This window comes from Ziziphus jujuba, chromosome 2 (genome assembly GCF_031755915.1).
Source record: "Ziziphus jujuba cultivar Dongzao chromosome 2, ASM3175591v1".
In the NCBI taxonomy this organism is placed as follows: Eukaryota; Viridiplantae; Streptophyta; class Magnoliopsida; order Rosales; family Rhamnaceae; genus Ziziphus; species Ziziphus jujuba.
The window spans coordinates 25,509,598-25,522,313 of NC_083380.1; the positions used below are offsets into that span (position 1 = coordinate 25,509,598).

Consider the following 12,716-nt stretch of genomic DNA (forward strand, 5'->3'; position numbering starts at 1 on the left):
AATCTATAGGCAGGAGTACCCAGCATGAGTACTAGAGATTTTCCCTACAGCATATTTAGATAAAATTAAAATTAATGAAATCTAATTTTCTAAAAGTGATAATCGTTCTTTTATTTGAATATTTATTATAAATTAAAATTAAAAAATTATATTTTTATCAATATAAAAAAATTATATATATATATATATGTATATATATTATTTTAAAAATTAAAAAAAATTAAATTTAAAATTTTTTTAAAATATATATTTATTTTTAATTTATTATATAATCAAAAATTTAATTACTTATAAATTTTAATTTTTTTATTACTTATCAAATGAAACACAAAAAAAAACTGATTATTAGAAAATTAAATTTCAAAAAATTAAATCCGAAAATCATTTTTCGTTGACACGTTTTTTGTTCCTAGAATGCTACCGCCTTTTTTCTTTGCCAATGGTCAAAATAGTCCTCAGGTAGAATTAGGGCAGGATTAGTGGGACAACAGATCTCCGGTCTGCTTCTCTCTCGACGCCGATCAATGCCTTTTTTCATTCCCCTTTTCTCACAGCTCACAGCTCTCTCTTGCCGTTTCTCTTCCATTCCTATGGATTGGATTTGATGCCCCAATCTTCAGGTTCTTTCTTTGTACCTAATTTGGGTATCCAATTTCTTTTATATTTTCGTCTTCATCATCGATTTCTGATCATTTTTTTTTTTTTTACTTCGTATTGTTTCCTATTTTGGGATTTTAGGTTTCGATTAAGCATTTTCTCTCTCTCTCTCTCTTTTATTATTTTATTTTAGTCAATTTCTTAATTTTTCTATTTTATGTATGAAGATTATGTAGCGATATTTTGGTTGAATAATTTTTATTTTTATTTTTTCTTAACCAGTTCAGAGGGGTTTAAGTGTGTTTCTATCTACCTCTAAGGCAGACAAGGCTGTGACAATTCGTACTAAGCATGAAAGACGAAGACGAATTCAGCTTCTAAAACCCTAAACCCTACTTATTTCACACTTTGTAAAGAAGGAGTTATGGACAACACGAAGTTTTACCAAACAGATTGCGATGCGCTTTTGTCCCAAATTAAGCACCATGAGAAGGACATTCAACTCAAACGGAGGTCTGTCTCTTCTTTTTTCCCTTTTTTCCATTATTATATTTTTTTTGTTTTTGTTTTTTTTGGTTTTTTTTTTTTTTTTTTTTTTTTTGTGTGTGTGTGTGTGTGTGTTTTTTTTTTTAATGGTTTTCTTTTTCCTTTTTTAAGTAATCTCAGCAATTCATGTCAAACTAATCCAAAGAACTTTTAGGTTAAAAAAAAAAAAAAAAAGAAGCTTTTTTTACATTTGTTTTTTAATCATTATAATTCTGACACAGAAAGCAAACTTATAAAAATCAAGCTTAAATTGAAGATATTCTTGCAAAATTTAATGTTTAAAACCAGCCTAGATTAATAAATTGGAAATTTTTTATACAACTTGTTAAATTCAGATTAAAGTATGAGATTCAATGGCAAATTAGCTTCCTTGTTGTTATGCACATTGGAAAAAGATGAGGATTAGCCGGCTTAACCACCTGAGCACCATTGTACAAATATGTTATGTAATTGTTTATGAATCTTTTCAATTTGAGATTCAGACTTACAAGACAAGTCTTTGCAGGTGGTTGTTGGGGCTTCCTACATCTAAACATGGAAGGAAGAAGTATGAAACACCCAAATTTTTACAAAATGGGTATGTAGGGTAATTTCGTTAATATTTTCCATAGCCATCTACATTACTCTCTAATTGTTGTTTTTCTTGTTGCTGCCTCAGGTCACTGCCTGAATCTTTTCTTAGGGAAGACGATGTAAGTTCTTTTTACTTTTTGTATGTACTTTGGTTCTTTGATTTAAACACAATATATGATATTTGTTGTACTATTTTGTGAAGCTCTAGTGCTATGGTGTAAAAGATTAACCTTTCTGTTGTATTTGCAATTTTTTTATTTTCTTTGCTGGCTTCTTTATGATAATCTTGATGTCTTTTTTTTTCCAGATATTCTATGAGACTGTAAAATCATATGTTTTGGAAGCCTTTGGTCATGCTGGAAGAAGTTATCCTGTTGTTCAAGATGACTTGGGATTGTCTGATATGCCCTGTATATCAAGAGTCATTTTGTCATGCCTTGATGATTTGACCAATAAGGGGCTTTACCTTCTTGCTACAGTACTAACTGAAGGCCAGGTCAGGTTCGAGAAAACTCGTTGGAAGATGAAAAAGGTTATTAGAGAATCTCTTCAGATGATTCTTGGAAGCCAAAATCATAAACATTATCAATCAGAAATTTCTTCAAAGATACTTCAACGTCTCTCTGACCCACAAAGTTTCCGAAATAATTGTGTGCCATTTTTGACTTCCAGATACCCAACTCATCATGCTGCCACTAGACAAGTATTGGATGGACTAGAGGACTTGCCATTCCAAACCTTGATGGCAATGCATAGGAAGCTAAGAGGGTGGCAACAAAATACACCTCAATTACAGCCCCGCAAAAGTGGATGGAGTCGAGAACCTCTAATTAAACAAGTTAGGAAAACTGGTGAGAACATGCTTGCAGAACTTCGTATAGGGGATAAACTACAGGATCCATTAGCCAAAGCTATGGCGGTAGCAGATTTATCAGCGAAGCTGACACCTGGTTTTCATAATTCCTCCACAATGGAGTTTCGTGAATTCTCACCAAAAATAAAAATATTGCAGAATGAGATAACTAAGGCTATTTGGTTGGTTAGCACAAAGGTTGGAACACCAGAGCTGAGAAAATTACAGCTTGTGTTGGATCCAAATTCCAAGATATCAATCAGGAGCTTACGAACAGCAATAAAGAAAATGTTAATTGAATATCTTTTTGAGTGCAGTGATATGGATACTATTCCAAAGTCACTATTGGAAGCTGTAGCTATTATCAACAAGGATTCTCGAAGTACACCTGATGATTCCTTCCTGAAGGATGAAATTGAAGAAGAGGTAGAATGTATATTGAGTGTGAGTGCCCACACGAAGCAGGTTTTTTGGGATTTGCTGCCTGACCATAACTTTGATCTAGATTTCACTGATGCATATATGGAGGATTTGCAAGATAGTGATGATGATTACGATGATGATGATGATGATAGTGGACTACATGAAGATAGAATCTCACAAAATAGCAGCCACTCATCGGATTCAAATGATCAAGTTGAAAGTATTGGGGATTATGTACCATGTGATACTGCTATGACCGTGGATGACTTACATGTTGAGGGGCTCAAACCCAACTTATCCAGTGAAGTAGATTCCTTGAATGTCCATGATACTAAAAAAGAAGTAAATGATAATTTTCTACCCAGATCCATTGATCAATTGGATCCAACAGATGCAACACATTTCTTTCCTTTTAAGCTGTCCTTTATGGAGCCAAAGGGTTTTAATGGCAATAAAACCTCAAATTCAAACCAGTACCTTGCAATACAAGATGTTTGTGACGAGACAAGCATGATTGCTTATAATCTCATTGGTCATATGTTGGAGAAGTTTGCATGGACACAAGGCTTGGATTTAGACTGGACTGAAAATTTTCATCTGAGGCATAAGTTTCCAGACAGAGAAGATGCTCAAGGTACCCAAACGAAACTATCTTCTTCTTTTTTTTCTTTTTCTTTTTTTTCTTTTTTCACTCTTTTTTCTATTTATGCCATATAAATAATTTACAGATCAAAAATGAATTTTTTTTTCCCAACTATTTTTGCTAATTACGATTTGAGTAGTTACACTCACAGATAAAAAAATATATATATTTATTTTCTTAGTTTACTTTCTCTTGATCAGTGCCCTTCAATTTAACTTTTTTCTTGGCTTGTTATATGACTATCTGGTATGTTTGCTGGAATGTAGTAAACTGGATGATAGTTCGATTAATACAATTTGTGATTGAGTTGTTGCTCTGCTGTTTACTACTGTGGACATAGAAGAATTCTATAAATGCTAAAACAAACCAAATTATTTTATTTCATGTTTTTCAAATTTTTTGGGTTATGTCTTGATCTTGGTGTATCATTTTGACTTAGAAATCTAAATAATAATAATAATAATAATATTTTTCTCCATATTCCTGTTTAGTTGCAAGAGACGAGCAAACTAGACACAAGGAAAATGATGGCTTGGTAACCATTCGATTAATCAAGGAGCTAATGCCTTCTCTTCCTAACAGGTATGCATGCTTCAACTTTTTCTTGTTTGAATGCTGAATTTTTTTTTTTTTTTTTTTTTTAATATAATCAAGACGAGTAACTGTTTAACTATTTACTCTGCAGTGTAATAGAAAGGTTGAAGAAGTTGATGGACTTGTAAGCTCTGGGGGCTCCTCATTTGTAGATTTTTGCATTCTTTAAATTACACTTGGTCTCCTCAAGCATTAGTGTCCAATAGTTGAGGATGCATTCATTTTGTGGTTGTCATACAAGATAGGGGCGGTGGAGGTTTGGTTCGATTGATTTTTTGTATTTATTTTTTGGCAAACCAAAGCGAATCAATGGTAAAATCATATTGAAATTCGGTTCCGTTTGATCAGTTTGTAATATTATTATTTTTTAACCTTTTATAATTTTTAAAAAATTAATTAGTATTATTTATTAATTAAATAATTTAAAACCATAAAAATATATTAAAATTATAATTAATTATAATAAAAAAATTTAATCACTTTGTGTGGAAGTCCATGAGGACCCTGTGGTTGAACCTTCTTGGGCTTTGTTCTAATTCCTAGAATCCTCAATGCAAATCTGCTAAGTTCTCCATATAACATGCCACAGCTATCAGTAAGCCACATTCAAAAAATGTCATACTTTTACCATTTCGTTGAGTGCAAAGCAGATACTCCTGTTCCTAAAGAAACATAACGTTCAATGGAGAGATTTAGATGACAATTCTCTTGTTAAGACATCCTGATGAAATTTGCTACAAACTTATGTGTATCCTTGAAAGATATGTATATATTTTGATCTTTTAAAGGGATCCACATGAATGTGCCTCAAAATTCATCAGGGTGTCCTAATGAAATATTGAATGGAGATTTAAATAACACAAAAGTATAATATGTCATCTACTAAAGGGCCCAACAGTTTTCAGGAACTGGCAGAAATTTCAAAACGCCTGATATTTTCAGTGAAATCCCCATGGCAAGTAAACCCAAACGACCAGTCATTTACTGGATGAAAGGGATGACATAGATAACACACTCTAATCAAAAGATAAAAGATTAAAATAAAAAATAAAAAAAATAAAAAAACCTGAAGAAATGCAGTCATGAACATATGGAAAGCTTGAGACTTCTGGTCCATGTGAATATATTAATATGCGACTGAAAATGGTCACCACTACCCCTGCATCTGGTACAATAAGAAAAACTGAGTATCAGTAATATTTTGTCAAAAATTATAGTTCTAAAGAGTAGCTCTGATTACAAACTCTCATCAGACAACATGATGAAAAAACAATTACTGGAATAATTTCATTATATTCTTCATGGTTAGCAGTAATTTAGTGCTCAAATTTCGTTTTATGCAGTGTCAGACATGTGGGTAAATGGGATGAAATTATGAGTAGTATAGAGTAGTCTGCCTAGTGGAAAAATCAAAGAGAAGGAACATTATTGATATCTTTATTTAAAGAACTAAAACAGCTCAAAAAATCTATCATCTCTTATGTACTGTATAATTTTAACTTAAAGCCATCCATACGATGTTTAAGAAACAATTGATTGTGAGCATAGAAAATAGGTCAAAGAACATCATGGAGTAGAGTCAGAATATTGTTTTGTCACAAGAAGCTAATCCTGGTATTAATATGTGGAAAATCCTCGGTATCTGACAGGACTCCTAACCTAAAGATTTACGAGGAATAGAATCCATAAAAACTAGCTGAATCAGTATTTTCTTATCAAGTTTCAATTAATTTAACTGCCTTCCTTTCTTTTTTCGTTGAGTCATTAACCTAGTCTTTGATCACTAAGCTTAAAGCCACCAAAATTTATTTCGATTTCTCTGCTTTTTCCTTAATCCCATTACTTTGAAAACATATATAAAACTGTTTTTCGTGAACTCTGCCTGTTTCAATGACTTGATCACCAAGTCTCTTGAAGCAGAAAGTTCAATTTCCATTCTTAGCAGCTCTTCTTTTGTAACTTTTAACTCATGCACAATACAACACAATCAAGCTGCTACAAACCTCATTGTCTAAAGCAAAATCTCTTGTGGCAAATTCTTTAGTTGCAAATCTTTTTAATCTTTTAAAGAATGTTTTGGACCTTCCAGCTCTTGTGAAAGACTGAGTCTGACTTTATAACAATCTATCGGTGCTTTGGGTGCCCATAACCTTTTTTCCCCGCCACCAACAATGTTTTGCTAAAGCAGCTCAGTTTTCCATTTTTATCATTCTTTATATAACAATAGAGTTAAACCTCCTCTCAATTATAATAGATATGTCTATATCTAGAATAAATTTCAACCAAAGTAATTTAGAAATACTCTGCTTTTCTTAGAAACTTTTTTTCTGGGGATTTTCTTTAAGTCCACCTATGTGGTTTTTCTCTTCCATTCCCTCTCTTTTTTTTTTTTTTTTCTTTTTTTCACCATCTGCATCATTCATTTTCTTTTTTTCCCTCTGTGCTGTGCTGATAGTTTCAGTGACCCTTTAATTTTGGGTTTGATAAAGTCTTTGGATAATTTTTGGGATTTTTCTACCATTGTTGAAGTTGAAGTTGCAAAAATAACTATTTGGGAAATGAAATTGTGCAGCTTAAGCTTAAATCTTGGATATTCTGTGGTGGAGGGTGCTGATTTAATAATTGATTAGCTTGATATTGAGTAATTTGCTGTGTTTTGTGTTTAGCACTAGAGACACATGAATATTTTGCTATCAATCAGAAGGTCCTGATACAAATAAAATTTGAAACAGTATTTGTTGAACTTATTCATCATAAATCCTTCCAATATTGCACAAAGAAATTATAATTTTATGTTGAGTACCTAAGCTGGTGGGAAATGTGTTCTTGTTGAATATGTGGGGATGCTGTCACATTCTTTGGGGGCAGAGAGACCTCCCTAGGTGCAGCAACAGCAGCTTTTCTCTTCTGCTTATGTTCTCTCCACTTCCTTAAATGATCCTCGATTTCCAACTTCGTTTTTTCAGCTGTCTAATTGCAGCTTCCAACTCCTCCTTCAGAATCTCCATTTCATCATCCTTTTCTGGCGACACAAGTAACTGGTTTGAATCTTCTTTCTCGATTCCCATTTTCGCTTTCTCGGTGGTCTATTTGCAGCTTCCAAGTCCTTCAATATCTTCAATTCATCATCCTTTTCTTGCGACGCAAGTAACTGGTTTGAATCCTCTTTCTCGGCCTTCTTTATCAAGGATTTGTATTCCTTCAATGAAAGTGTCACGTGGAAATCATTATTGTCGATTTGGGAAATGTTTACTTCCACAGAAGGATTCTCCAAATGTGGGTGACGAGGCAAGAGGAACGAGTTTCTTCCTCAGTTTTATCTGCTTCTTATTCTAGCCCTTCATTCTCTTTCTTGGCACTCCCTGCTTCTAATGCTAGAAGCTGAATAGCAGTGTATAGACCAGATTTAACTCTTGGCTCTTGCTTCAAATATATAATTGCTGAAATAATCAATTTATTTAGCTTAAACTACTCTTTTTCTTCTTCTTGTTCTTCTTCTTCTTATTCTTAAATGTGAAAATACCATGTACGAAATTAGTCGTTATTTGTTTACAGGAATTCCCTCCTTTTGGACTCGTAGATTTTTACTTAAATTTTTTTGCATATAACTTAAAAAGACTTGCAGAAACACCAAATTAAGATGCAATTAATACATATATTGCTGCACACATGCATTTTGCAAAGAAGCTACTGCTATTTCAATTTTTCTGTTGCAGCTTTGAATTAGAAAATGTTCTATACACAACTGTTGAGCTAAACAAATACTACATAGTAAACATTAAAGTTTCTTTGATACCATCAATTATATATGCAATAGGAGATGCTCTACACACAATTATTTGACTAATCAAACAAATACTGAAAAGTAGTTGACTTGTAAAATCATGAAGTTCTATAGTTTTCTTTGATGTACTCAATTATTATATATATATATATATATAGATATACATATATGCACACAGAGATTTTGATTACTTAAATACAAGCTGACAATATATTGACATAATTTAGAAGATAGTATCTTCCCCCAAAAAATAAAAATAAAAAGTATGAAATTAGAAGATAGTTGCCATGAGAACAAGACTATGTAGGTATGCATTATTATTCGACTACTTGTTTGAGATGTCTTTTCTCTCTCTCTCTCTTTTTTTTTTTTTTTTTTTTTTTTTTTTTTTTGCCTTTTGTGGTTAAATCTGGGATTCTATAGAAACCCAAAAAGGGCACAAACAAAGGCCCAGATTCAGGCTGCAACCTCCAGGTGGCATCCTGAATCACAGAGTCCAAAAAAGCTCTAGACAAAAAAAAAACACCTAAAGCACCAACACACGATGGCTAGCTGCCCATCGACAAATAATATGGACAAGCCTGTTAGAACATCTAGGAGTCCAATCAAAAGAGGCATTTATAATCAAAGGAATTAATAGATATATTGCCACACACTTACAATTTGTGAAGTAGCTATTGCTTTGCAATAGAAAATGTTCTACACGCAACTGTTGAACTAAACAAATACTATCAATTATATATGCAATGGGAAATGTACTACGCACTCAATTATTGGACTAATCAAACAAATATTGGAAAGTAGTTGATTTGTAAAATAATGGAGTGCTATAGTTTTTTTTATGTACTCAATTATCATGAACATACTTTTTTCCGGTGCAGATCTCAAATTTAAAATTGGGATAATCAGTGCTTTGCAAGTAGTTAACTTTAAAATAATGGAGTGCTATAGTTTTCTTTGACGTTCTCAATTATTATGAATATATTTTTTTCCCTGGTGATCTCAAAATTAAAATTAGGATAATCAGTATATATTGTGAAATGGGTTAATTTTGATTCATGTGGGCACAATTATCAAAGTATTAATTCAAGATTAAGCCATATAAATGTATATAGAGAAATTTTGATCTTCTGAAAATTATCTTTTAACTTGTATTAAATACATACAATAAGGTGACAATATATTAATACAATTTAGAATATTGCTGCCATGAGGACTTGAGTACATGGATATGCATTTTTTATCTCTACTACTTGTTGAGATGGAAGGTGACTTGAACCTACAATTTTAGAAATATGGATATAAAAAGCATACCATTAAGTCAATCTTATTTGTCTTGTCCTTCACAAATTTTCTCTAATAAGTAGACAATTTTAAAAGTGTGGGTGTGAGGCCTGGGAGGAATGAATTCCATTGATCCAACTTCACTTATCCCTTCACAATATAATAGTGACTAATAATGTAGTACATAAAATTGTGACTACTAGCATAATATAATATAATATTACACAAAGACCCCAGTAGAATGCAATTAAAAGAAGACTCATGGTTGACAATCGACATCCAATGACACTATAAGAAGGACACGGTATACAATACACACATATGAGAAGGCAAGATGAATGTACTATGTGCTTCTATTATGGTCCTTCATGGGGAATGTGCGTACAACCACTTAAGTAGGTGAATATATTTATATATGTTCTATGTGTTTGTGAACGTATTTATATATGTTCTATGTGTTTTATCTCATGGCGTTTTTATTTTATTTCCTCTTCTTTTGCTTGTGAATGTGGAGAGTGCTAGCTCTCCAGTAACAAAATTCCTTGTATGAATAAATTTACAAGTGTGTTATGTTAAAGATCATTGCATGCAATTTTGGTCATTATTTTACATTCGTGCGCTTCCTCTAGAATATACCTCCAGGTCAGTTCAATAGACTTAGGTGAAATCCTCATTCCATTTTTAGAATGTATTGTAATCTCTAATAAATAAAAAAAATTAAAAAAAAAAAAAATTGGTTATTATTTTTGGCAAGTGACATCTTGCCAAGTGTCTGCATGTTTCTTATTTCATTTAGTTTCCATCGTTATATATTGCAAATTAAATATAAGTAATCCGAGTACAGTTTCCATCTTTATTGCATGTTACAAGTAGTCCAAATACCAAAATAATCCAAGAGAATTGGCCAAAACTGATATGATTTCATTGAATGTATATAATCCCACTAAGCATTTTTTTTTTTTCTATTTCTTTTTTCAATAGCAATGCAGAGAAGGTGCAGAAGTATATAAAATTGATTTATATATATATATATATATATATGTATACAAGATGGAGAAGTATGGGCTCAAGCAACTTGTTTGACAAATATATATATATATATATATATATATATATATATATATATATATATATAAAATACTTTTACAGTCAAGACTGTCCGGATAAAATTGCGTAAGAACCCGCTCAAAATATACTCTACACAAGAAAAAAACATGCATCGACGTTGCTCCAGGTCTGCATGCAATTCTATCCGGACATCCTGATCATAGAATCGCCCTATATATATATATATATATATATATATTGAAAACAAAAAATTAGTCCTATCCTATACAGAACCAAACATGGAATATTTTAAGCTTAATGCAGTCGTCCCAGTCCGAATTCAATCTTGCATACCAGACAGACTTAGCAGTTTTTTTTTTTCTTTCTTTTTTTTCGTTTATTTTCCATCAGTAATGCACATTATAATTTGTCCAAATACAAAAATAGTTCAAGAGAATTGGCCAAAACTAATATGATTTCCATGTGATGTATAAAACCCAATAATCCCACTAATCATTTTCTTTTCTTTTCTTTTTCCCTTATTTTTTTTAGTAGAAATGTAGAGAAGAGGTAGAAGTATATAAAATTCATTTTTTTTTTCCCTTTTTCCTTTTTATAGAAATGTATAGAAGATGGAGAAGTATGGGGTGCACACAATTTGTTTGATAAAATACTTGAGAGGAAGATTTAGAGAGAGAGAGAGAGAGAGAGAGAGAGAGAGAGAGAGACGTATATCATAATACTACATATATATATACTCATATATATATATATATATATATATTCGGATAAATTAGTTTTATCCTCTATAGCACCAAATATGGAATATGATTAAGTCCAAGTCTCAATTCTATTTGAAACATAATCCAACTCAATCTTACGTCCAAATGGACTTCTTAGTAGTTTTTTTTTTTTTTTCCATTTATTTTCCATCATTGTTACAAATTATAATTAGTCAAGAGAATTGGCCAAAATTAATGTGTATAAAATCCCACTAAGCATTTCTTTTTTTCTTATTTTCATATATAGATGCAGAAGTATATAAAATTGAATTCATTTTTCGTTTTATATATATATATATATATATATATTGAAATGTATACAAGATGCAGAAGAATGGGGTTCAAGTTGTTTGATAAAACGCTTAACTGGGAGATTCAGAAAAAAATACACACACACACACACACACACACATATATCTTTTAGATATATATTAGTCAATCTTAAATAAATTTTATCTCATTTTATTTTACTAGGGTTTTCTTTTGTAAATATTGGATTTTTATCAATTGATCAAGCCTCATTTTTTAAATGAAAACCCAATAATTATCAAGAATGAACTTTAATTTAATAGAATAAATGGATTTATTTGAAACTGATTTATATATATATGTGTGTGTGTGTGTGTGTGTGTGTGTGTGTGTGTGTGTGTGTGTGTGTGTGTATTTGTTTTTCGGAAAAATTAATCCTATCCCGCACAAAACATGGATTATTATTAAAGTTAACCCAATCATGTCCCGTTTTGGCGAAATATAGTCCAGCCTAATCCTGCTTGTGTGTGTGTGTGTGTGTGTGTGTGTGTGTGTGTGTGTGTGTGTGTGTGTATTTGTTTTTCGGAAAAATTAATCCTATCCCGCACAAAACATGGATTATTATTAAAGTTAACCCAATCATGTCCCGTTTTGGCGAAATATAGTCCAGCCTAATCCTGCTTGTGTGTGTGTGTGTGTGTGTGTGTGTGTGTGTGTGTGTGTGTGTATTTGTTTTTCGGAAAAATTAATCCTATCCCGCACAAAACATGGATTATTATTAAAGTTAACCCAATCATGTCCCGTTTTGGCGAAATATAGTCCAGCCTAATCCTGCTTGCTTACCAAATGGATTTTTTTTTTTTTAATTTATTTTCCATCATTGGTACAAATTATAATTTGTCCACATACCAAAACTCCAATAGAGCTGGACAAGACTGATATGATTTCCATATAATGTATAGCCCCTCTAATAACTATTATTAAGTGGGCAATAGAAAGACGAGCAACCACTGTTGACTTAACACATGAAGGAAAAATTATATAGAATATTGATAAAACAAGTTTCTTTAGAAGAATTCTACCAAAAATAAACTTCTATAGAAAAAGTTTTCCTTTTAAAACCAACCCATTAGAAATCATGGACCCTTCTTTAATGTTCATGTTGAATATGAATAACACTCCATTTATTGATCATCTGAAAATAACTTTTGCCAATGGACCATCTGGTTTTGGTTTTCTTGTTAATAAAAAAACACAAAAATATCAAAAATCAAATATTTGAGAAGAATAGTCACACGCAATGGCAGTATAAGAAAAAAATCTGCAGGGAAAAATAAAGAC

General features: G+C 31.7%; 1 protein-coding gene across 2 annotated transcripts; it reads left to right on the forward strand.

The window, feature by feature from the left end:
* Positions 1 to 371: 371 nt before the first annotated feature.
* On the forward strand, positions 372 to 4,566 carry LOC107406172 (uncharacterized). Of its 2 annotated transcripts, none has more exons than XM_048474162.2 (7): positions 372 to 620; positions 880 to 1,110; positions 1,649 to 1,720; positions 1,802 to 1,835; positions 2,024 to 3,626; positions 4,127 to 4,217; positions 4,321 to 4,566. In XM_048474162.2, the coding sequence occupies exons 2-7, from the start codon at positions 1,022 to 1,024 to the stop codon at positions 4,355 to 4,357; spliced, it is 1,926 nt and encodes a 641-aa protein (XP_048330119.2). In that variant the 5' UTR covers positions 372 to 620; positions 880 to 1,021; the 3' UTR covers positions 4,358 to 4,566. The 2 variants fall into 2 exon arrangements, with proteins under 2 accessions (XP_048330119.2, XP_048330120.2); XM_048474163.2 differs by having other exon boundaries at positions 885 to 1,110.
* Positions 4,567 to 12,716: the final 8,150 nt, after the last annotated feature.